The sequence below is a fragment of the Arvicanthis niloticus genome, chromosome 2, assembly GCF_011762505.2.
Source record: "Arvicanthis niloticus isolate mArvNil1 chromosome 2, mArvNil1.pat.X, whole genome shotgun sequence".
In the NCBI taxonomy this organism is placed as follows: domain Eukaryota; kingdom Metazoa; phylum Chordata; class Mammalia; order Rodentia; family Muridae; genus Arvicanthis; species Arvicanthis niloticus.
This window is the reverse complement of record NC_047659.1, coordinates 63,933,945-63,959,710: the sequence shown is the minus strand read 5'-3', so window position 1 is coordinate 63,959,710 and position 25,766 is coordinate 63,933,945. Positions and strand designations below refer to the sequence as shown.

The following is a 25,766-nucleotide window of genomic DNA, read 5'->3' as shown; positions in this document are numbered from 1 at the left end:
CTAGGGATTTTGCTGGATTATTTATTGAATGAATCAGTAGGTGGACATTTCAGAGGCAATTCTTGCATATTCTGTGGTTATGACCACTTTCATCATAGAGAGAGGCAGAACTACAAAGAGATCAAGTGATTTTATAAATGCACACTATACACAAATATGCAAATATGAGAATGAGCAGGTGAAGTGAAGATACTGTAGATCAACACTACAGTTTTCTGTGAAAGTGGGAACAGGAGAACCAGAAGTTGGTATGAAATAGGCTTTCCTCAGTTGGCTACTTACTTAGTAGCTGACTAAATCCTAGTGCCTAGGGATCATCTTTTCCTCAACATCTATGATATTTATTTCAGCCAGAAGCTGTTTAAAGCAATATTGAAGTGTCACTAAAATAATTGCAAAATACTTATAAACATTTCCTGAGTCACCGTTTATTTGGTTAAGTTTTCCTATAGGGGAAAGAAATTCCATAGGGAAGATAGTCTCTTGATTATATGCATGGATTCATTTATCACCAATAGTCCAAGTATGTAAGTATTTAATCACAGCCTTTGGACACTATGTGGATGGATAGGACTGCTACATCAAAACAGGAATTTTTTAACCCCTGAATATTCTATTTTTTTATTTATAGCTTAAGTGTTTTATCCCTAAGTATTGTTCTTGATACAGATGCTCTACAATTTTTTTTGCCTTGAGTTTTGCCCCAGTCATCAAACTTGTTTTTAAATACTCCATAGCTGTTTGACTCGGGGACAGATCTAAGCCTTGAACAGCAGGGCCATTTTCACCTCATACCCTCAAATCCTAATACATTAGAGAGAACATTAATTAGACTGTGGCTTTGGGAAGTCAATTCACCTCTCTCTGACTCTTCTATTTTCTTGTATGTTCAAGAGTTAGAATAAATTATTTTGAGTTATTCTCCAAATTGTTTAGGGAGATGTTCCTAGGGTGGTTTAGCTGAGTGAGACCTGGGTTAGCGTCTTCAGTGGAAAATCTTCTTGGCAGTAACATTATTCAAGAGACTTCATTTACTGAAGAAATTACAATCTACACTGAAGAGTCTGGTACTACTCCCTCCCAGCACAACTCCTAAAGCCATGGTGTGATTTATAGGAACAAAGAATGCTATGGTGAATAAGAGACAATTTATTTGAAATCTATGTGGTCTATTCCTTGCTCCAAGGCAGAGTGTGAACACACCAGCTCTTCTGACCTGAAGGTAGGTAAAATGACCAGAGTTAAGGCACTTAGTCTATGGGTCACTACAGACAATAGTTAACTCATTTTTCTCTATTCATGTCTTTATAGACTTATCATGTTCATCTGAAGATTCTCTTCTTGTTTTCCATAATTTTTTTTTTTTTGGTGAGCCATTCATTGCAGGAAAAGAGGGGAATTTATCAACTGCTAAATGTGTGAGAGTAGAAGAGTGAGAAAGGAATGAATAGGTAAAGGACAGAGTTGATGAAAAGGAATATGTCATGTTTAAAACAGATAGGCTATCAGATGTCATTCTTCTTTCTGTTGGGAAATGTAAAAACATGTCCCTGCAAATTTTTCTTCCTACCTTAGTGATGTCTCAAATTGGTATATTAAATTATGATGACATGCACAGATACTTTTATTTCTCTAGTGGATCAGAAATAATGTTCAACCTCAGAGAAGAGGCATTGTTTTGTAAGTAAATAAATACACCCAACGACTCGTTACAATGCCTTTGTTTTGTATCATGTTTATACTATAAATGATGTATGATTCTGTATAAAATAGACAGGTATGGTGGTTAAACTTGTTGGTATTAAATCCTAGCTTTGCTACTGTGTAATTATTCAGAACTATAAATACAAGTTAATTCTTTTATCTGAGTTTGTATTTCTTCATATGCTAAAATTGATAACAATCAGAAGCCATTTTCAGGTTTCTAATAAAAATGGGCACTGATTAGTATACATGATTTTAAAGCATGATACATTAGAGCACAATCAGCTCAATGGGTAAAGACACTTGCTTCCAAGTGTGATGACCTGAGTTCATTTCCTCACATATGTTCCTCAAGGTGGAAGAAGAGAACTGACTTTTATAAGTTGTCCTCTAAGCACCATACCCACACTGTGGCACACATACACCAATGAATTAAGAAATGTCGTTTACAACCATAAAAATGTCTGGAGCTGTAGTAGGGCACTGAAAGCATGGCATATTAGGTCCTTTTGAAATGTTGGCTGTTATGGATGGAGAGATGGCTCAGTCATTAAGAGTACTTACTACTTTGGGAGAGGACCTGAATTCTATTCATATTAGTGATATGGGTGCTTACAACTTCTTGCAACTTCATTTTCTGGGAATATGGTGTTCAATTCTGACCTTTACAGGCACCTGAATTCTCATGGTGCACACTCAGAAACACATATATACACACAAAATTAAAATTGGAGAGCTAGCCTTTCATATTCACTAAAATACAAATAAAGATTTAAGAAAAATAGTAAGAATATTTTTGAGTAATATAATAGTATACTTCTGGTTGGAAAACATAACATGCACACTACAATGGACATGCATACATACAGTGCACAAAATAACATGCTAATTGTTATGAATGATAAGGCATCACAATGATAGAGAGGTATGGGAACTTTATTTTGTAGCAGTGAAATTCTGATTACACTGTGGAGTGAAAGAGCAGAGAGGGACCATCTTGAGTTAGGCAATTGGTAGGTAGTGTCTATTTGGAAACTGATTATAGTGGAGAAAATTCAGTAATAGCAATCTGAGAAAGACCTTGAACTCCTGAGAGCATGTGAATTTGTTCTGTGGGGCACAGGGAAGATTTGGTATATTTTAAAATTATTTATTCAGTGATCAGAGAATAGAAGATGTGTTTGCTGTAGCATTATTTACAAAGGTCTCACTATCTAAACCGGACTTGAATTGGGCTTGCACGATGAGTAGGGTTGGAGGGGACAAGTGATGATACTTCGGATAAGTGAAGCTCTATGGTTTGAATCAGCAATGTGTGTGTGTGGTGGGGAGAGAGGACTCTGACTTGAAAGTACTAAGTAGAAGCCCAGCCAGTTAAGGGTGTAAATTGTTGGGGGATCTCAGATTATGGAAATAGTTAATATTAATTTAGAAGGTTGTATTTTTGCCCTATTCTCCAAGGTGCTTTCTTTATGATTACTGACCTAATAAGAGCTAAACCTTCAGAGTGAGAAGAAAACATAGTTGTTGCTGACAAAGATGATAAGAAAGATGGAAGTGAATGTCTGTTACAAATGACCTTGGCAAAATTTAGTCCCTGAATTAGGAAAATACACACACCTATCTACTAACCATTTTCAGTATGTTTAAAGCTGTTTTAGGAATATTTTTCTTGCATATGTATTTAGAATAAATGCTTCAACTATGAGACATCAGTCGGGAACAGGAAGAGAACTGTGTTGGGCGCAGTTTTTCTAGGCTTCAACTCAAGTAGACAGAATATATTATGGCCTTTGTCTTCAAGCATAACATTTTTTTTTGTTCTATAATCTAATTTTATTAGTTTTAAATGTTTATTTATTGATTTTTATTAACACTTTTCTTTTTTCTTTTTTTAATTAATTAATTTATTTCTTTAAAATACATTCAGATTTTATCCCCTCACCACATTCCCCCCCACCCAGGAACCCCTATCCCATCCCCCCTCCTGCCTCCACAAGGGTGTGCCCCCACTGCCCCCTCCCCACCCTCAAATTCCTCCCTGCTCGGTGTTCAGCCTTCATGGGACCAGGGATCTCCTCTCCCACCCATGCCCGACAAGGCCATCCTCCCCTAAGTATACAGCTAAGTCATAGGTGCCTCCCTTTGTGCTCCCAGGCTGGTGGTTTAGACCCTGGGGAGCTCTGGTTGGCTGGCACTGTTGCTTTCCTCTTGGGGCCACCAACCCTTTCAGCTCCATCAGTCCTCTAACTTCTTCATTGGGAACCCCTGATCAGATCAATGGGTGTCTGCGAGCATCTGCCTCTGGATATGTCAGACTCTGGCAGAACTTCGAGGAGACAGCTGCATCAGGCTCCTGTCAGCTTGCATTTCCTGACATCCATATAGGCGTCTATCTTTGGTGACTGCACATGGGATGAATATCAAGGTAGAGTGGTCTGCCGATGGCCCCTCCTTGACTTTCTGTCCCACACTTTGTCACCTTATTTGCTCTTTTGAGCATTCTGTCACTCCTTCCAAGAAGGACCTAGGCATCCACACTTGGTCTTCCTTCTTCATGAGCTTCATGTGGTCAGTTAGTTGAACCTTGGCTATTTCAAGCTTTTGGGCTAACCTCTGCTTATCAGTGAATAAATACCATGTGTGTTCTTTTGTGATTGGATTACCTCACTCAGGATGATATTTTCTAGTTCCATCCATTTACCTAAGAATTTCTCAAATTCATTATTTTTAATAGCTGAGTAGTACTCCATTGTGTAAATGTACCACATATTTTTGTATTCATTCCTCTGTTGAAGGACATCTGGGTTCTTTCCAGCTTCTGGCTATTATAAATAAGGCTGCTATGAACATAGTAGAGCATATGTCCTTGCTATATGTTGGAGCATCTTCTGGGTATATGCCCAGGAGTGGTATAGCTGGGTCCTCAGGCAGTGCTATGTCCAATTTTCTGAGGAACCACCAGACTGATTTCCAGAGTGGTTGTACCAGCTTGCATTCCCACCAACAATGGAGGAGTTTTCTTCTTTCTCCACATCCTCTCCAGCATCTACCATCACTTGAATTTTTTATCTTAGCCATTCTGACAGGTGTGAGGTGGTATCTCAGTGTTGTTTTGATTTTCATTTTCCTGATGACTAAGGATGTTGAGCATTGCTTAAGGTGCTTCTCGCCATTCGAATTTCCTCAGTTGAGAATTCTTTGTTTAGCTCTGTACCCCATTTTTACTAGGGTTATTTGGTTATCTGGAGTCTAATTTCTTGAGTTCTTTGTATATATTGGATGTTAGCCCTTTATTGGGTCTAGGGTTGGTAATGACCTTTTCCCAATCTGTTGGTTGCTGTTTTGTCTTGTTGACAGTGTCTTTTGCCTTACAGAAGCTTTGCAATTTGATGAGGTCCCATTGTCAATTCTTGATCTTAGAGCATAAGCCATTGGTGTTCTGTTCAGGAACTTTCCCCCTGTGCCTAAGTATTTGAGGGTCTTCCTCAACTTCTCTTCTATTAGTTTCAGTGTATCTGGTTTTATGTGAAGGTCCTTTATCCACTTGGACTTGAGTTGTGTACAAGGGGATAAGAATGGATTAATTTGCATTCTTCTACATGCTGACCTCCAGTTGATCCAGCACCATTTGGTGAAAATGCTGTCCTTTTTCCACTGGATGGTTTTAGCTCCTTTGTCAAAGATCAAGTGACCATATGTGTGTGGGTTCATTTCTGGATCTTCAATTCTAATCCATTGATCTTCCTGCCTGTCTCTGTACTAATACCATGCAGTTTTTATCACTACTGCTCTGTAGTAGAGTTTGAGGTCAGGGATAGTGATTCCCCCAGAAGTTCTTACATTGTTGAGAATGGTTCTCACTATCCTGGTTTTTTTGTTATTCCAAATGAATTTGCAAATTGCTGTTTCTATCTTTATGAAGAATTGATTTGGAATTTTGATGGGGATTGCATTGAATCTGTAGATTGCTTTTGGCAGGATGGCCATTTTTACTAAGTTAACCCTGCCAATCCAGGAGCATGGGAGATCTTTCCATCTTCTGAGATCTTCTTCAATTTCTTTTTTCAGAGACTTGAAGTTCTTGTCATACAGATCTTTCACTTGCTTGGTTAGATTCACTCCAAGATATTTTATTTTATTTGTGGCTATTGTGAAGGGTATGGTTTCCATAATTTCTTTCTCAGCCTGTTTATCCTTTGAATAGAGGAAGGCTACTGATTTGTTTGAGTTGATTTTATATCCAACCACGTTGCTAAAGTTGTTTATCAGGTTTAGGAGTTCTCTGGTGGAAGTTTTAGGGTCACTTAAGTATACTATCATATCATCTGCAAATAGTGAAATTTTGACTTCTTCCTTTCCTATCTGTATCCCTTTGACTTCCTTTTGTTGTCTAATTGCTCTAGCTAGGACTTTCAGTACTATATTGAATAGGTAAGGTGAGAGTGGGCAGCCTTGCCTAGTCCCTGATCTTAGTGGGATTGCTTCAAGTTTCTCTCCATTTAGTTTGATGTTGGCTACTGGCTTGCTGTGTATTGCTTTTACTATGTTTATGTATGGTCCTTGAATTCCTGATCTTTCCAAGACTTTTAACATGAAGGGATGTTGAATTTTGTCAAATGCTTTCTCAGCATCTAGTGAGATGACCATGTGGTTTTTTTTCTTTGAGTTTATTTATGTAGTGGATTACATTGAATGATTTCCGAATATTGAACCATCCCTGCATTCCTGGGATAAAGCCTACTTGATCTTGATGGATAATTGTTTTGATGTGTTGTTGGATCCGGTTGGCGAGAATTTTATTGAGTATTTTTGCATCAATATTCATAAGAGAGATTGGTCTGTAGTTATCTTTCTTTGTTGGGTCTTTCTGTGGTTTAGGTATGAGCATAATGGTAGCTTCATTGAATGAATTGGGTAGTGTTCCTTCTGTTTCTATTCTGTAGAATAGTTTGAAGAGAATTGGTATTAGGTCTTCCTTAAAGGTCTGATAGAATTCTGCACTAAAACCTTCCGGTCCCGGACTTTTTTTGGTGGGGAGACTTTTAATGACTGCTTCTATTTCTTTAGGGGTTATGGGACTGTTTAAATGGTTTATCTGCTCCTCATTTAACTTTGGTACCTTGTATCTGTCTAGAAAATTATTCATTTCATCCAGATTTTCCAATTTTGTTGAGTATAGGCCTTTGTAGTAGGATCTGATTAGTTTTTCCCTCAGTTTCTGTTGTCATGTCTCCCTTTTCAGTTCTGATTTTATTAATTTGAATACTGTCTCTGTGCCCTTTGATTAGTCTGGCTAAGGGTTTATCTATCTTGTTCATTTTCTCAAAGAACCAGCTCTTGGTTTTGTTGATATTTTGTATAGTTCTTTTTTGTTTCTACTTGGTTGACTTCAGCTCTGAGTTTGATTATTTCCTGCCATCTACTCCTCTTGGGAATATTAGCTGCTTTTTGTTCTAAAGCTTTCAGGTGTGCTGTGAAGTTGTTAGTGTATGCTCTCTCCAGGTTTTTTATAAGCACTTAGAGCTATGAGTTTTCCTCTTAGTATTGCTTTCATGGAGTCCCACAAGATTTGGTATGATGTGTCTTCCTTTTTATTAAATTCTAAAAAGTCTTTAATTTCTTTCTTTAATGCTTCCTTGACGAAGTCATCATTGAGTAGAGTGTTGTTCAGTTTCCACGTGTATATGGGCTTTCTATTGTTTTTGTTGTTATTAAAGACCAGCCTTAGTCCATGGTGGTCTGATAGGGTACAAGGGATAATTTCAATCTTTTTGTATCTGTTGAGGCCTGTTTTGTGACCAATTATATGGTCTAGTTTGGAGAAGGTACCATGAGGTGCTGAGAAAAAGGTATATTCTTTTGTTTTAGGATGAAATGTTCTCTAGATATTAGTTAAATCCATTTGGTTCATAACTTCTGTTAGTTTCATTGTGTCTTGGTTTAGTTTTTGTTTCCATGATTTGTCCATCACTGAGAATAGGGTGTTGAAATCCCCCACTATTATTGTGTGAGATGCAATATATGCTTTGAGCTTTAGTAAAGTTTCTTTTATGTATGTGGGTGCCCTTGCATTTGGAGCATAGATGTTAAGAATTGAGAGCTCTTTTTTTTAAAGATATTTTATTTACACTTCAGATGTCATCCCCTTTTCCCATTCCCCCCCCCTCCACCCCCTTAGGAAACCCCTATCCCATGCCCCTTTTCCTTTTTGCATTCATACATTTAAAAAAATGTTAATCATAGGCATTATAAGTTTCGAATTGTTCAATCAGAGGTGTAACCCACTAACCAACCTAGATTTAACAACTATCTTTGACTGGTGGAGATACATGAACATCTGCCTCCCTGTCTCCCCCCTCTTTCTCTCTTTCATCACCTAGCTTCTCCTCTCCTTCTTCTTCTCCTCTTCTTACTCCTTTTCTTCCTCTCAGTACTCCTCCTACCTTAGCTCCTCCTACACATCACCCTTCCTGTTAAAATGAAACTTTTTTCTCAAAATACCATTAGAGTATAATTATGCCAATTTGTACCAGTGAGGTACAAGATAGTCCTAATACCGAGTCCATCCTTTTGTTGACTAACCAGCTCCTCTGTCATCTATCCTAACTAAAACATTTAGTTCTGAACCTGGCTTTAGGATGAATGTCAGCTGACGACCATCCACTCAAATCTTTTCTCTCAAGGTAAATAGCTATAAGTTTTCAACCCTGTCAGAAATCCAGAATGACTGAGTTAACTATAATTGTGGGAAGCACAAAGCATAGCTTCTAAAACTTAGCCAATTTATAGAGACCTCTGAACACCTGGACACTCGCTCTACTTCAAAACGTTGGAGCATCTGTTCTTCTGCCTTCTGGCCCAGGATCGTCTGACAGACCTTAGTGCTGCAGAATTATTAAGGGCTGATTACTCTGTCTAGGCAGATATAATCAGTCGACTATTCTGCAAGTGTGTCCTTTTCTGGACAGTAAGGAATTGAGAGTTCTTATTGGTGCATTTTTCCTTTGATGAGTATGAAGTGTCCTTCATTATCTTTTTTTATTACTTCTGGTTGAAAATCAATTTTATTTGATATTAGAATGGCTACTCCAGCTTGTTTCTTGGGACCATTTGCTTCGAAGATTGTTTTCCAACCTTTTACTCTGAGGTAGTATCTGTCTTTGTCACAAAGGTGCATTTCCTGTATGCTGCAAAATGTTGGGTCCTGTTTATGTATCCAGTCTGATAGTCTATGTCTTTTTATTGGAGAATTGAGTCCATTGATATTAAGAGATATTAAGGAAAAATGATTGTTGCTTCCTGTTATTTTTGTTATTAGAGTTGGAATTATGTTTGTATAACTATCTTCTTTTGGGGCTGTTGGAAGACTATTTTCTTGCTTTTTCTAGGTTGTAGTTTCCCTCTTTGTGTTGGAGTTTTTCACCAATTATCCTTTGAAGTGCTGGATTTGTGTGAAGATATTGTGTAAATTTGGTTTTGTCATGGAATATCTTGGTTTCTCCATCAATAGTGATTGAGAGATTTTCTGGGTATAGTGGTCTGGGCTGGCATTTGTGATCGCTTAGGGTTTGTATGATATCAGTCCAGGATCTTCTGGCTTTTCTAGTCTCTGGTGAGAAATCTGGTGTAATTCTTATAGGTCTGCCTTTATATGTTACTTTGTCTTTTTCACTTACTGCTTTTAGTATCTTCTCTTTGTTTTGTCTATTTGATGTTTTGATTATTATGTGATGGGAGGTATTTCTTTTTTGGTCTATTCTATTTGGGGTTCTGTAGGCTTCCTGTATATTTATGGACATCTCTTTCTTTAGGTTAGGGAAGTTTTCCTGTATAATTTTGTTGAAGATATTTATTGGCCCTTTAAGTTGGGAGTCTTTACCCTCATCTATACCTATTATCCTTAGGTTTGGTCTTCTCATTGTGTCCTGGATTTCCTGGATGTTTTGTGTTAGGAGCTTTTTGCATTTTGCATTTTTCTGACCATTGTGTCTATGTTTTCTGTGGTATCTTCTGCACACGAGATCGTCTCTTCTGTCTCTTGTATTCTGTTGGTGATGCTTGTGTCTATGACTCCTGATCTTTTTCCTAGATTTTCTATCTCCAGGGTAGTCTCCCTTTGAGATTTCTTTATTGTTTCTACTTTCATTTTTAGATTCTGGATGGTTTTGTTTAATTACTTTACCTGTTTGATTGTGTTTTCTTGCATTTCTTTAAGGGCTTATATCTGTTTACCTGTGCTCTCCTCAAATTCTTTGAGAGTGTTGTTTATGTCCTTTTTAAAGTCCTGTATCAACATCATGAGAAGTGATTTCAATTCTGAATCCTGGTTTTCCAGTGTGATGTGGTGTTCAGGAATTGCTATGGTGGGGGAACTGGGTTTTGGTGATGCCAAGTACCTTTGGTTTCTGTTTTTTACATTCTTACACTTGCCTTTCGCCATTTGGTTAGCTCTAGTGCTACCTGCACTCACTGGTTCTGACTGGAGCCTGCCCTTCCAGTTATCTTGATTGTGTCAGAACTCCTTGGGGGTCTGGATGTCTCTGTCATCCTGAGCTCCAGCTGTTCTGGGTACAGTGGCTCCTCTAGGATATCTCAGGATATGGTGTCTCCACAGTAGTAGGCCAGTTAGGTCTTTGCTGCTCTGAGTGTAGCTGCTCCTCTAGGATGTTTCAGGATATGATGTCCCCTGCTCTGAGGTCAGTGGCCTCTCTAGGATGTCTGCAGCTCTGATGGCAGTGGCTGCTCTAGGATTCCGCTGGAGGCAGATCAGCTTGGTGTCTGCTCCAGCCACCGGGATCTGGGAGAGGGGCAGAAGGCTTATTAACACGTTTCATACACTGTATTTTAATATTATTTTTTTCCAATTCCCTACTACTCCCAGATCACTCCTACCCACCCAACTTCATGTTCTTTTTCTTCCAAAAAAAGTTAAACAATCAACAGTAACGTCCCCAAATTACCATAGAAAACCCCACTATTCAAAAAACCCATGGAAATCCTGAGTCTGTTTTGTATGGTCTAATTAATGAAGGCTGCACTGGAATGTTGTTGATATACTCAGTGTCACTCAGTGGGAAAAAACTGACTTTTCTCTCTTCTAGCAGGAATCAGTTGTAAATAATTTTTGGTTAGAGGTAGGAATTTCATCTACTTCTCCTTTTCCATACTAGGATTTTATGTGGCTTGACTTTGTGCAGGACTTGTGCATGCTGTCAGTTCTGTGAGTTTATATGGACATCAACCCTATTGTGTCTGGAAACATAACCTTTTCCCTTTCATCAGCTCTGTGTTTTTGTATGTAATCTTTCTGTTGCCCCCAGTCATCTGATCCTACTGAGCTACTGGGAAATTTCTCTGTCTTTTTGTAATGAGTGTCTTTTGGGAGACTTGGTGTTAGATGGCTGGAAATGATTGTAGAAGAGTGTGAAAATTTAGTTCGTTTAATACACTCAGAGATGTGAACATTTGTTAGAAGTCATAGAGGATTCTGCCTTGAGTAAAGTGAGGACTGGCACAGCTGATGGCAGGAAACCGCATGGAAGACACTGGGAAAGATCAGAAGGAACAGGAATATATTTCTCTATAAAGTGTAGTTTTGTTTCCTGGTGAGTTTATTATTATAAAAGTTTGATCTCTAGTTGGTGACTAAATCATGATGGCTTATACAGTTCACGAATCAATAGGCTTAAAGGTTGAGTGGCATTGCTGCAAAGGAAGCTTTTATCCTTATGTTTGCTCTGTGTCATCATATGATGTGTCTGCCATACCATGATACAGATGAAAGGCAAATCCCCTGATTCTGAGCTTGGTTTGGCCTTTTCAGCTTTCAGAACTATGAGATAATAAATGTCTATTCTTTATCGATGACCAAATCCTATGAAGCATATGATGAGGCATGCAAAGCATTCAAATGCTTCAGGTGTAATTATTCTCTGAGGAGCAGAAGGCACAAAGAATTGTACCAGAATGGCATCAAAAGGAATATTCAAGAAGAAGACCTATAAAATACAATGAAGATAATACAGTTATATGATCTATCTAGCCATCTATCATCTATGTACCAATAATATATCTTTAACTCTTAAAATCATAATGCCTTGTGATTATTAGACAGATACCTGGGCTTAAAGTTAGAAAGACTTATTTTGAGTTACATTTTCTGTGTGACTATGGGTAAGAAACATTTCACTGGACATTTATGTTCTGCTAATAGCCAAATGAAAGTAACATATAACAAATTAAACCACTAAACCAACATTTAATGCTGAATATGAATATACTGGTTGAGGAGTAAGAATTTAGCAAAACAGCCTGAGCTTTTGAGAATGCTTTCAGTGAAAGTAACTTATTCTGCAATGTTTTGACTTCTTTTTCAGCCTCCTACTATCTGATGTCCAATGCACTTGAGCTGACTCCATGGCCAATGGAAACAATGTGACTGAGTTAATTTTCACTGGCCTTTTCCAGGATCCAGAGGTGCAGAAGGTGTGCTTTGTGCTGTTTCTTCCTGTGTATGTGGCCACAGTGCTGGGCAACGGTCTTATTGTTGTGGCCGTCAGCATCAGTAAGAGTTTACATTCTCCCATGTACTTCTTCCTCAGCTCCTTGTCCCTGGTGGAGATCTGCTACTCCTCTACAATTGTACCTAAGTTCATTACTGATTTACTTGCTAAGATTAAAACCATCTCCCTGAAGGGCTGTCTGACTCAGATATTTTTTTCCCATTTCTTTGGTGTTGTTGAAGTCATTTTGCTCGTGGTGATGGCCTATGACCGCTACGTGGCCATCTGCAAACCTCTTCATTACATGAACATCATGAGTCATCGAGTGTGTCACATGCTGGTGGCTAGCTCCTGGCTGGGGGGCCTCATTCACTCCATAATCCAGATCCTCATCACCATTCCATTGCCCTTCTGTGGTCCCAATGTGATTGACCACTACTTCTGTGACTTGCAGCCATTGTTTAAGCTTGCCTGCACTGACACCTTTATGGAGGGGGTTGTTGTGATGGCCATCAGTGGTTTAATCTCTGTAATTTCTCTCTTCTTCTTGGTGTCCTCCTATGCTATCATCTTAATCAGCTTGAGGAATCATTCTGCAGAGGGGAGGCGCAAGGCCCTCTCCACCTGTGCTTCTCATATCACAGTGGTCATCCTGTTCTTTGGGCCTGGTACATTTATTTATATGAGACCCTCCTCCACCTTCACTGAAGATAAACTTGTGTCTGTGTTCTACACTGTCATTACCCCAATGCTGAACCCCATTGTCTATACTCTAAGGAATACAGAAATGAAAAATGCTATAAGAATGTTTGGAATAAAAATGTTTGGACAATGGAGGGCCCACAACAAAGTTAAAAATATGTCTGGGTTTTAGTGCTTAATGAAATGGGTTCTGTTTTTAATAGAATTTTCTTTTTCTTTTTTGTTTCTTTTTTTTTTTTTTAATTTTTTGCAAGTTGTAGTAAAATTATCTGTATAGTACAATTTCCTAGAAAACTTGCACTTTGGTCTGCTTTCCCTTAACTTCTTAGTTCTGAAACTAAACTACAAATATGGAGCCAGGTTTCAAATATCAAAGCTTTGTTTTATTATTTAAACTAATGTTTCCTTTCTTGAAACTACATGTTATGTTTATGTGTACTTATAACAGCTCATATTTCCACAGTTTTTAATCTATCTCAGTGAGTAGAATGTTGTTAGTATGAACGATTGTCAGATATTTGATTTGATATAATTTCCCTTTATGAATTCTGCAGAGCTGTCACACAGCACAACAGTTGTCCATTTTCCATGTTTTATTCCCTGTAAACTCCTTTTAATTGTCATTATTGTCATTTAGGACCACTATGTATGAAGTAAATATAAGGGTTACTGGAACATAAGAGCTATGACACTAGGCTGTGGGCCTGACACACAGTGTGACTGAGAGTTGGGTGGCATACACAAGGATAGCACTAGCAGAGTGGACATCCATGTCCTTAGTAGAATAGAATGGGACAGTCTGAGAACTATCACTTACAAATCTTATTTCTGAAATTTCACATTTAATGTTTTCAGGGTGATAGAGTAACCTGAATAACTGAAACTGTGAAATCTGAAGGAATAATAGTTTTAAATTTGTGTTATAATATACTTTTTACATGTTAATGAAAACAAATACCTTACCTTTAAGTACATTACTTCTTTTAAAAATTAGAATACTGATTTTACAGTTTGATGACTCATGAGCCACAAACTTGTAAATGATAAGCATCTAATGATGCTTTTTCTCTTTATGCTCCAGGAAGTCCTGAGTGATTTTATGTCACTCTGTGGACATTTGTCAGTGTGTGCAGGTACTTTAATTTCATGGTGGCAGAAGTTAGTGAAGACTAAGGGAGAAGCCAAAAAAGCCCCAAGAACCATGCTAAATAGCCTAACACAGCTCCAAGGACAGTTCACTTGTCTTGTTCAAGCTTTTACAAGAACTTACAAATAATAATTGTTCTATTTTTTTTCTAATTTTGAGGCTTTTAAGTCTTTGGCAAAAACCAAAACAAAACCATTAAATATTGTAAATCTAAAGACAATGAAGAATTGCATGAGCCATTATAGTGCCAGAGTGCTAAAATGATTCTACTTTGTTTTGAGCTTTCTGCAGCATAGTTCATCAGAAATTACAAAGAATCTTTGATGACACAGAACAGCTTTGTAAAATTTCAGATTTCAAACTATTGTTTTGGGATTTCTTGTTCCTCCTTCTTCCTACTTCTTCTTTATCAACCCATTCATCTTCACTGCCTGATCCCACTCCCTGTTTTATCAATTTCTGTCTTCATATCTCCCATATTTTGCTATTTGTCTTTCAAGCTTTACCTCCATTTATTTCAATAAATGAATTAGCATACACAAGATCTTGTTAAGCTTGAACCTATGTTTCTCCTCAGTCACTAGCATCCTTGATTTTTTTGGGTATAATGTTTTAAGGCAGAGGTCCTGCGTTTTTTTAGAACACGTTTGGGTCCATGGCATTCAATAGCATTACTGGCTTGACAAAAAGTGCAAATACAAAGTACATTTTCTAAGACAAAATCTGCTTCATTGGTTTATTCCCTCCTTCCTTTTCCACATCTTTATGTATTTATGGCTATGGCATGGTATTTTAATAATGTATCCAATATGCAATTATTAGATCACAGTAATTGATATATATATCATTCCTCATATTCATGATTTCATAAGATTTTTACATTCAACTTGTTCTCCACTACTGATTATAAAATATTCACCAATCATTCTTGCTCACAGTTCTCTTACAGTCCTCTGGAAGACTGGAAGTTTTTCCTTTTATCTACTTGATACTCTTAACTGAATAGAGAACATTTTTACATGTATTTTGTAGGTGAATGATTACTTCTTTTCTTTCTTTCTTCCTTCCCCCTTTCTTTCTTTTTTTCTCCCTTCTTCCCTTCTTTTCTTTTTTCTCCATTCCTCAAGATAGCCACTTGTTCTTAGAGAAGGAACCAAGCAATGGAATTATCATGGGACATTTGGCCATGAGAATATTAATCTGCATTTCTCTTCTAATGTAGACAAGTACATCTTTCTTATCTGACTGACAATGCTGATTGTCATCTTCTACCTTGGGTCATCTCATTTTGATCATCAAAATAGTTTGTGAATCAGTTTTACTTCTTGTGATGTAATGGTGCTAATGATCGACTTTGTGTCCTATTACTGTATCTAACATTCATACTAGAAAATAACATTAAAATGGCATATATTCTTCCTACCAACAAGAATGATGAAGTAAAATAATTGTTATAAAAATGACATAATTTTTGACTCATCCTGATATAAAATACAGAATATTAAAAATTTGTATATTTTCTTAATTCAGAGGAATCAGGCTGAAGTAAACTACTAGTGTTGACCACCACACTTCATGTATGTTTATCTCCAGACCTGTGTCTCTTCTTTTAAGTTGACATACCATATTTATTACCATCAAAGTCTTAGTATTTCTTGGTGAAAATTACAAGAGAAGTGTGTCTAAAATGTCATTTCACCTTTCAGAGTTTCTATGTCACTCAAAGTCTTATGGAATTATCAACAATGTATAGACTATCATAAAATTGGACCCTTTCAGCTCTGAGATGACCAAGGCCTGCATTTCATTTTATGTGCATTTGTTTATATTTCTCCAGACAAGGAAATTAATGCCAATAGCTTTCCTAGAGATTGGATCAAACATGCTAGATGTATACTTGGACCATTTATTTTCCATTTCTCCTAGAGATATTGGCTTAGTATATAGATGAATACCAGCTATAAAATCATCACATAGTTCTTATTCTCTTTGGTGTCTCCAGTAATTGTTAAGCATGGTGTAATAGTTTTAATAGTCACATTGACAAAATCTAGACTCACCTGGGAAGGAAGTCTCAATGACTATGGGCGTTTTGTGGGAGAATTATCTTGATTAATTGTCAACTCATCCTCGGTGTATGTCACCATTCCTCAGGTAAGAGATGCTAAATTTTAATAGAAGTGGAGTGGACAAACTGAAGACCAGCATGATTGACTTAATCCATTGCTTTCTGCTGTTGACTGTGGATGTAATGTGATTAGAACTTCAAGTTCTAGCCATCTTGACTTCTCTGCAATGATGGACTGAAGCACGAAATTGTGAGCCAAACAAACCCCTTTTCCCCTAAGTTGCTTTTGGCAGGGTGTGTTATCACAGCAACAGAAAATGACAGTAGGAAAGATGAATATTCATAGAGGAAATTCTGATTATTTTAAATGGAATAACTTTACCTTCTTTTAACATATGGCAAAACCTTATATTTCTTTTAAAACTTAGGTTAATTAAAATCATCTTTTTTAGAAAGCCTCTTGCAAACACCATCCTCCTGAGGTAGACTTGTGTCTCCTTTGCATAGCCATTTTAGACTTATGTAATAGAACCATTACCACTTTCTTTTTTAAAATTGGGTATTATATTTACATTTCAGATTTTATCCCCTTACCACTTTCCCCCCACCACCCAAGAACCTCCTATCCCATCCCCCTCCTCCTGCTTCTATGAGGATGTGCCCCCACCTACTCCCCCCAGTTCCGCCTCCCCACCCTTGAATTCCCCCCACTCAGTGTTCAGCCTTCATGGGACAAAAGGATCTCCTCTCTCACCTATTCCCGACAAGGCCATCCTCCCCTACATATACAGATGGAGTCATGGGTTCCTCCCTATGTGCTCTCAGGCTGGTGGTTTAGACCCTGGGAAGCTCTGGTTGGTTGATATTGTTGCTCTCCTCATGGGGCCACAAACTCTTTCAGCTCCTTCAATCTTCTCTCTAACTTCTCCATTGGAAACTCCTTGATCAGATCAGTGGTTAGCTGTGAGCATCTGCCTCTGAATATGTCAGACTCTGGCAGACCTCTAAGGAGACAGCTATATCAGGCTGTTGTCAGCATGCACTTTCTGACATCCACATCAGAGTCTACCTTTGGTGACTGCACATGGGATGGATACCCAGGTGAAACAGTTTCCAGACGGCCTCTCCTTCAGTTTCTGTCCCACACTTTGTCTCCACATTTGCTCCCATGAGTATTTTGTTACTAAGTAGGACTAAGGCATCTACATTTGGTGCATAACTTCTGTTAGTTTCATTGTGTCTCTGATTAATTTTTTTTCCATGATCTGTCCATTGCTGAGAATGGGGTATTGAAATCCCCCACTATTATTGTGTGAGGTGCAATGTATGCTTTAAGCTCTAGTAAAGTTTCTTTTATGTATGTGGGTGCCATTGCACTTGGGGCATAGATGTTCAGAATTGAGAGTTCATCTTGGTACATTTTTCCTTTGATGAGTATGAAGTGTCCTTCATTATCATTTTTGATTACTTTTGGTTGAAAATCAATTTTATTTGATATTAGAATGGCTACTCCAGTTTGTTTCTTGGGACCATTTGCTTCGAAGATTGTTTTCCAACCTTTTACTCTGAGGTAGTGTCTGTCTTTGTCACAGAGGTGTGTTTCCTGTATGCAGCAAAATGCTGGGTCCTGTTTATGTATCCAGTCTGATAGTCTATGTCTTTTTATTGGAGAATTGAGTCCATTGATATTAAGAGATATTAAGGAAAAATGATTGTTGCTTCCTGTTATTTTTGTTATTAGAGTTGGAATTATGTTTGTATAACTATCTTCTTTTGGGGCTGTTGGAAGACTATTTTCTTGCTTTTTCTTGGTTGTAGTTTCCCTCCTTGTGTTGGAGTTTTCCATCCATTATCCTTTGAGGTGCTGGATTTGTGTGAAGATATTGTGTAAATTTGGTTTTGTCATGGAATATCTTGGTTTCTCCATCAATAGTGATTGAGAGTTTTGCTGGGTATAGTGGTCTGGGCTGGCATTTGTGATCGTTTAGCGTTTGTATAATATCAGTCCAGGATCTTCTGGCTTTTATGGTCTCTGGTGAGAAGTCTGTTGTAATTCTTATAGGTCTGCCTTTATATGTTACTTTGACTTTTTCTCTTACTGCTTTTAGTATCTTCTCTTTGTTTTGAATATTTGATGTTTTGATTATTATGTGACAGGAGGTATTTCTTTTCTGGTCTAGTCCATTTGGAGTTCTGTAGGCTTCCTGTATATTTATGGACATCTCTTTCTTTAGGGTAGGGAAGTTTTCCTGTATAATTTTGTTGAAGATATTTATTGGCCCTTTAAGTTGAGAATCTTTACTCTCATCTATACCTATTATCCTTAGGTTTGGTCTTCTCATTGTGTCCTGGATTTCCTGGATGTTTTGTGTTAGGAGCTTTTTGCATTTTGAATTTTCTTTGACCGTTGTGTCTATGTTTTCCATGGTATCTTCTGCACATGAGATTGTCTCTTCTATTTCTTGTATTCTGTTGGTGATGCTTGTATCTATGACTCCTGATCTCTCTCCTAGGTTTTCTATCTCCAGGGTAATCTCCCTTTGAGATTTCTTTATTGTTTCTACTTTCATTTTTAGATTCTGGATGGTTTTGTTTAATTACTTCACCTGTCTGATTGAGTTTTCTTGCAATTCTTTAAGAGATTTTTGTGTTTCCTCTTTAAGAGCTTCTACCTGTTTACCTGTGTTCTCTTCAAATTCTTTGAGCATGTTACTTTGTCCTTCTTAAAGTCCTCTATCATCATCATGAGAGGTGATTTTAATTCTGAATCCTGGTTTTCCAGTGTGATGGGGTGTTCAGGGCTTGCTATGGTGGAAAAACTCGGTTCTGATGATGCCAAGTAACTTTGCTTTCTGTTGCTTACATTCTTGCGCTTGCCTTTCGCCATCTGGTTAACTCTAGTGCTACCTGCACACACTGTCTCTGACTGGAGCCTTTCTTTCCAGTTATCTTCCTTGTGTCAGAACTCCTCAGGGTCCAGATGTCCCTGTGATCCTGAGCTCCAGCTGCTCTGAGTGCAGTGGTTTCTCTAGGATGTCTCAGAATATCGTGTCTCCATGGTAGCAGATCAACTAGGTGTCTGCTGCTCTAGGTGCAGCATCTCCTCTAGAATGTCTCAGGATAAGGTGTCTTCATGGGAGCAGACCAGCTAGGTGTCTGCTGCTCTGAGTCCCGTGGATCCTCCAGGATGTCTCAGGATATGGTGCCCACTGCTCTGAGTTGAGTGACTCCTCTAGGATGTCTTGGGATATGGTGTCTTCATGGGAGCAGACCAGCTAGGTGTCTGCCCCAGTTACAAGGACCCAGCAAGGGGAGGAAGGGGTGTGGTATTCCACAGGGGTGGAGTTTGGGTGCCTGGTGGGTCCTGAGAGAACCCTATTCCCAGTTGTAGCTCTGCTGCTCTGAGTTCAGTTGCTCTTCTTGGATGTCTCAGGATATGGTGTCCTCATGGGAGTATACCAGCTAAGTGTCTGCCCCAGCCACAAGGCCTATTGTCACTTTCATTGTGATTGTTCATATGTGTTTCTTAGACTGTAAGCTGTCATGTGTATATTGTTTCTTCTTCTTTGTATTACTTGTTACTCTGCCCATAAATTGATGCCCCATAAGCTCTTGTTGAGTGTGAAACATTGCAATATCAATTCATTTAGAATGTTTCAAACAATTATGTGTTGGCACTCCATCTTTTCCTCAGTCTCTGAAACTGATTAGACTAATCCAACTGTCTATCAGGTACAATTTGAGGTACATATTTTACTTCTTGAACACCGTTTTTTATGATTAAATTAAAATTATATCAATACTGTGATGGAACTCATAAGATTACTCTGAACATTAAATCAGATAATATGCACATTAAGTTTTTAGTAAAGAACATGGTACTCAATAAATATTAACTATTTCACCATTATGCTTGGTTGTTAATTTTGTTTTGTGTGATAAGTGCATCTCCATAACTTGTCTTTCTAATATGTAGATGTGCTCAGAATAGGTCTTAATTCCACCACAGACCAACACTACTTGGAATTTTATTCAAATTTGTTTGAATGTTTTTTTGGGGATGGGGATGATGGTAAACATGTTTTATTATTCAGTTAATTTTAAGTGTATAGATGGGAACTTTGTACATCTTAAGGATTAGTTGGTTATTTGTTAAATGATTATTGAATCTAACATTGCCCCTACATTTTATTTTATGGTGAATACTTTTATGCTTTGTTAAGATGTATTTCAAAACATTAGATCTGGAACTAAATAAAGTAGAGAGACCTTCCATTTTTCTTGATGCCTTATGCTTAGTTGGCCAGGTATTTAGGTATCATAGGATCCTTCACTTCTGTGAGGGTTTTGTTTTTGTAGCAGAAACTATGAATAGAACTTCCTTAGTGACTTCTGAGATGTTGAGACCCTCACAGGCTGACACTGTCTACTCTATTTGAATGTCAAGACTCTCATGGTGTTTCTCATTGTCTGGAAGACAAGACCTTGTAAATCCATTAAGATCAAGTATTCACTTTGTTTTGATATCACTAGAAACAAAACATCAAATTAAATAAAACAGAATTTATTGAATGTCAAGACTCTCATGGTGTTTCTTATTGTCTGGAAGACAACACCTTGTAAATCCATTAAGATCAAGTATTTACTTTGTTTTGATCTCACTAGAAACAAAACATCAAATTTAAAAAAAAGCAGAATTTAGTCATTTTTAAATTTGCTATTTTTCTAAAGGTTGGTAGATAGATAGATAGATAGATAGATAGATAGATGATAGGAGTTGCACGGATGTTAAGGTTAAGAGGAGATAGATAGATGAGAGGAGTTGCACAGATGTTAAGGTTAGGAGGTTGTGGGAAGAGAGAAATGAAAGGAACCATGATCAGAGTATATTGTATACAAAATTCATTTTCAATAAAAACCTAACATAATTAATTAACATAAATCTTAGCAATCTACTAGTATTTGAGAGCTCTAGGTGTTGATTTTGTCAAAGTATTAAAACCCAGACACAGAAAGACAAACATGTTATATACTCACATATAAGTAAATGTTATTTATTAAGCAAATGATAATCATACTATAATCCACAAACCCAGAGAGGAGAAGTAACAAGGAGGACTCTAGGGGTTAAGCATGGTTCTCCCTGGGAGGGGGAAATAGAATAGATTTTGCATGTGGGCTTGGGGCTGGTCAGGTGGTGAAGGAGAAATGGAGAGGTAGAGTATGGGAAAAGAAGACAGGAAGGGTATTTGAGAGGCAGTGTGAAAGTGTTCTTCAGTAGAAATTCCTTAGAATCTACAAAGGTAACACTAGCAACTTCCAATCCAGTCATAAAACCTTTGACTTACAATCTGTCCCATTTGCAGGGTGTGTAGGGGGCAATAAAGGAGATGAACTTGTAGGAAAGGCTAACCAATGACTGGTCTAATTTGAGGTCCATATCACAAGAGGGAGTTAATGCCCAACATTCCCTGGATGAACAGGAACTAGATGTGTTGACTACTGCCCACTGCAGAAACATTTTATGACCAGGGTTGAAAGTAGCCCAGGTCTGTCCGTATAAACATAAACACAAACACCATAAACATAAACATTTAGAAAGTAGTTTGACAGCATGGCCATTTAGCAATAACAACAACAACAATTATAATAATTTCTACCCTAGGGTCTATGACATTCCCAGATATGGGCTTTTGACCAGACATGAATGCACTCCTGTGAACAGGCCTCAAATCCATTCAGAGGCCAGGTGGTTATTCTATAGTCATTATGTCACTACTGCTGCAGTGGGCATGCAGGTCCAGGTGTGTCAGTACTATAGCAGGCATGTCCAGCACTGGGAAAGATCACTGATGCTTTTTATTTTCAGCAGCCTTCATAGTACCTTTTAGCACCATGAAATTTGAGCAGCAGGAAGTAAGTTTTCGAGTTGGCTTTAGATTAATTTTTCTATGTCTGGGAGCCAAAATGTGTGACATCTTCAGCAATCAGGTCCTATCATTTGGTTTTTGGTTATGTCCGCTAGTATTTCTTGTCACTATTTATTTATTTATTTATTTATTTTGCTTTCTACCTATCAAAGGATTGAATTGCATGTCTGGAATAATTTTTTCATTTTCTCTAAACCTTTGTTATACCCTAAAAGGGAAATTAAAGATATTGCATCCTTAATTTGTTTAAGTGGATTTATTTTATTCTCAGTGTAATATACAGTACCTAAACAGTGCTCAGTATGTCACAGAATTCAATATTATATTTGTTAAATGCTGGATGAATGAATGGATCAATAAACAGCATCTCTTTCAGGAGAAATTCTTACTATATTTCATGATTGAACCACTGTTGTTGACAGAGGGTCAGAGCCACAAAGAGTCCATGTGTTTTTGTATATAAACAGTGCACACAAATACATGAAGGTGACTTTTGAAGAGTACAGCAATGATCGGCAAGGTGAACTCTTATTAAAATGAGACATGTAGGAAAGGAGAAACGGGAAGGAGGAGTGGGCTGGCATAGCTGAAGGCGGACAGTGAATCCAGTGCTGACCAGTCCAGCACCTGCCCAATAGTCGTCTTTTCTTTCCTTATTCACTTGGGATTAATTTTTAGTTGACAAGTTTAGTCAAACACTCCCTGTTTTCAACACTTCATGTTCTTTCTCTTCACTGTGTGCAAAACAATATGAAAGTGACAGCAAAATAATTGGAATAAATTTTGATATTTTCTTCAAGCCATACTTTATTTGGCAAGCTTTACTGTAGGGAAAAGAAATTCCATGGGGAAGTTGGTCCCTTGATTATAACATGAGGGTTGATTTAATATGAACAGTTTATGTATGTGAGCATTCAGTTCCAGTGTCTGGATTTTGTGTGGTGGGTAGTTCGTTATCAAATAGGATCTCAGAAAGCTGAGTTTACCATGCTTAAAGATTTTATTTCTTAAAAATTACAAATCCAAATACAGATGTCCTGAATTTTCTTTCCCCCTTTGCCATTTATATTAGACTTTACTGTCTTGTGTTTTTAAAAGCTGCTAGGATACTTTCTGATATGTTCTGGGAGACAAAGCCAATTCCTTAACTGTAGTAACAGTAATCACCCCCTACCACCAATGATAGCCTAGTATTTTTTTTTTTTTTTTTTTTTTTTGAGAGAATGATTCCTGAGATAGTACCTGGAAAACTATTAGAGTATACTTTTGGGAAGTTAACTGTCCTCTTTTAGCTCATATCACCTTATGTATGAATAGCAGGAGTTATAATAATCATTCTTTAAATTCTTTTTAGCACTACTCCCACCCCTACCCAGAGTGCCTTAGTTGGGTATGATCCGAGGGTCTTTTTTGAGAATTCAGCTAGTTGGTAATATTATCTCATAGATCTTGTTTACTCTAAGATCATCATTCAGGCAACAATTATTCTCTGAGCTCAGTTTTCCTAAGTCTGAAAAACCTTGAGTAGCGATGTGTTCCAGCAAGGTGCCTAACATCATGCTAACTTGGAGGCACATTTAGTGTGTTTGAAATTTATGCTGTTCAATTTTTTGTTTCAAGAGTATATAGCAGCTGCTCTGATATAAAGGTATGTGTTGCGACTAGATGCAAGATACAGAAGTTATCAGATGATATAAGGTGTTGGACTAGTCAAATGTTTTTTTAGAGCCATGAGAATTTATTTTTGAGATAATGTGGTTAGGCAAGAGTAAAGAACTAGGATCATAACTTTTCTTATGGTATAAAATTTATAGCATAAAATTTAATGATGCCCAAATTCTTTTACAATTATGCATTCTTTAAAGTACTATTTGGGGATTACCAGATTGGAGCCTGTGATTGGTAGAGGTTCTATTACTTTACTCCTACTCAGTCACATTAGTAAATCAAATGTCTCATTGTTTTCACTAGCCATAGTCTTCATTTTATCATATGTTCTAGTATAAAGCAAAGCAGAAGCTATTTCTTTGCTATCTAAGGGGCTGAGAGTTAGAATGTGTGAGTGGGGGCAGGAAAAGAGAGAGGAGTCAGGGAGAGGGACACGCATACACATACACATACACATACACACACACATACATACACACAAATATTTTCAGAGATTATGGCAATTTCTAAAAGAATTTGGGATGAAGCCAGAAAACACTGTGGATCTACTTAATTCTATCTACAAGTGATGTCTCATTATTTGTTTTAGTAAATTTATCTTAATTTCTATAATATCAAGATTAAGTTGTGTTTAAGTTCAAAGAAGAGTTATGTGTTTATTTAGATAAATATACTTAAAATTTCTAACAAAGGTCATACTTAATTGTAACTCTTCTCTTTTGCTTTCTCTATGGATGCTGTTAATGAATCACTGATTTATTTGGTCTATATTTGTCATTTTTGGGTCACATAACAGGTGCTTGTTCAAGAAACTAAAAGAGTATATCTTCTATTTGGGTAGATAAATAATACTACTATAGCTTTGATATATATTTAGAGTCTTACATTTTTCTCTTGTAAAACAGTATCAGTTCATACATTCTATGTTTGTCGGAAACTTAATATCTTTGCCTCATGTAACACTGAAGTAATTCAGAACAGAGGCACTTCAGTGAGCAGAAAGCATTGCCTTCTTAGCAATAAAGATGATAAGGAAGATGGTGGCTTATATTTGTCCCAAGTAGTTTTTGTATAGCTTATTCAAGAGTTAGGCAAACATATACACACAAGCATGGCAGCATTAGATGTATCTGACCAAACACAATATCATGCTTATACTCCACAGAGACAGAAGCTTATAAAATATATTATCTGAAATATTCATTTAGCAAGAGGAGAGGGTAAGTGGCTGTCTATACCTAGTTTCTTCCAAGTTTATCCTGTCTCCTCTGGAAGGGTGTGGCTGGGAGTGTTTTATTACTGTATTAGGGAAGAAAATCCCTCTTGATCATCTCTATCAAGTCATGTACTTGCAAATGGTGCTTCTTAATATGAAAAAGATCTGATTTGTTGTGTTTCATGATTTACAATATTTAAATACTGTGACCTTGACTGACTTTAAGATACCAAGATGATATTCCTGAATGTGAAGTTTGGAAAAATTTCATCAAAAGCAGTTCTAAATGGCCCCATACACTGCTCCCAACACTTGTGTGTAGAGTTAGATTCTCTTTGCAGCGTACTGATGGAAGTACATTTGATGGCAATTTGTTCTCTAGAGTGTACTGGTTTTCATGTTTACAATGGAATATGAGACCGACCATAACTTTTACATTAGCATTTGGTGTCTCTCTTCTGCTAATCACCTTCCCAAGTAAAAAGCCTTGACTAACATTTAAAGTAAGCATTTCTTTTTATATTTTATGGTGATTATGCTAATTATGAATTACTAGTGAGACATATTTTCATCTGTATTAATATATTGATACAATAGAAAGTGGATACTCCTTGAGACACAGAAGAAAGAAATAAAGAAAGGAGGGAAAGAAGTATTCCAAGGGAATTTTCCAAAAAGAACAGGTATCAAACTGCAGCAAAGAGAGTACCAATACATGTTCTTATCTTGAATGGCTGCCCAAGTTCAAGTATATTGTCATAAACATCAATGTGCCTAAGGCTAGACTGGTTATGGACCCAAAATTGATCTCTGTCTGCATGGTTAT

The 25,766-nt window shown here is 37.3% G+C and overlaps 1 protein-coding gene across 1 annotated transcript; it reads left to right on the top strand.

The window, feature by feature from the left end:
- Positions 1–577: 577 nt before the first annotated feature.
- Positions 578–14,600, top strand: LOC117703185 (olfactory receptor 4B13). Its single transcript, XM_076929181.1, has 2 exons — positions 578–1,222; positions 12,084–14,600. Exon 2 carries the CDS (start codon positions 12,124–12,126, stop codon positions 13,081–13,083), a length of 960 nt encoding a protein of 319 aa, XP_076785296.1. The 5' UTR covers positions 578–1,222; positions 12,084–12,123; the 3' UTR covers positions 13,084–14,600.
- Positions 14,601–25,766: the final 11,166 nt, after the last annotated feature.

Bases quoted from the DNA above. Each gene is read 5' to 3' on its own strand.
- LOC117703185 (XM_076929181.1), top strand. From the start codon at position 12,124: ATGGCCAATGGAAACAATGTGACTGAGTTAATTTTCACTGGCCTTTTC.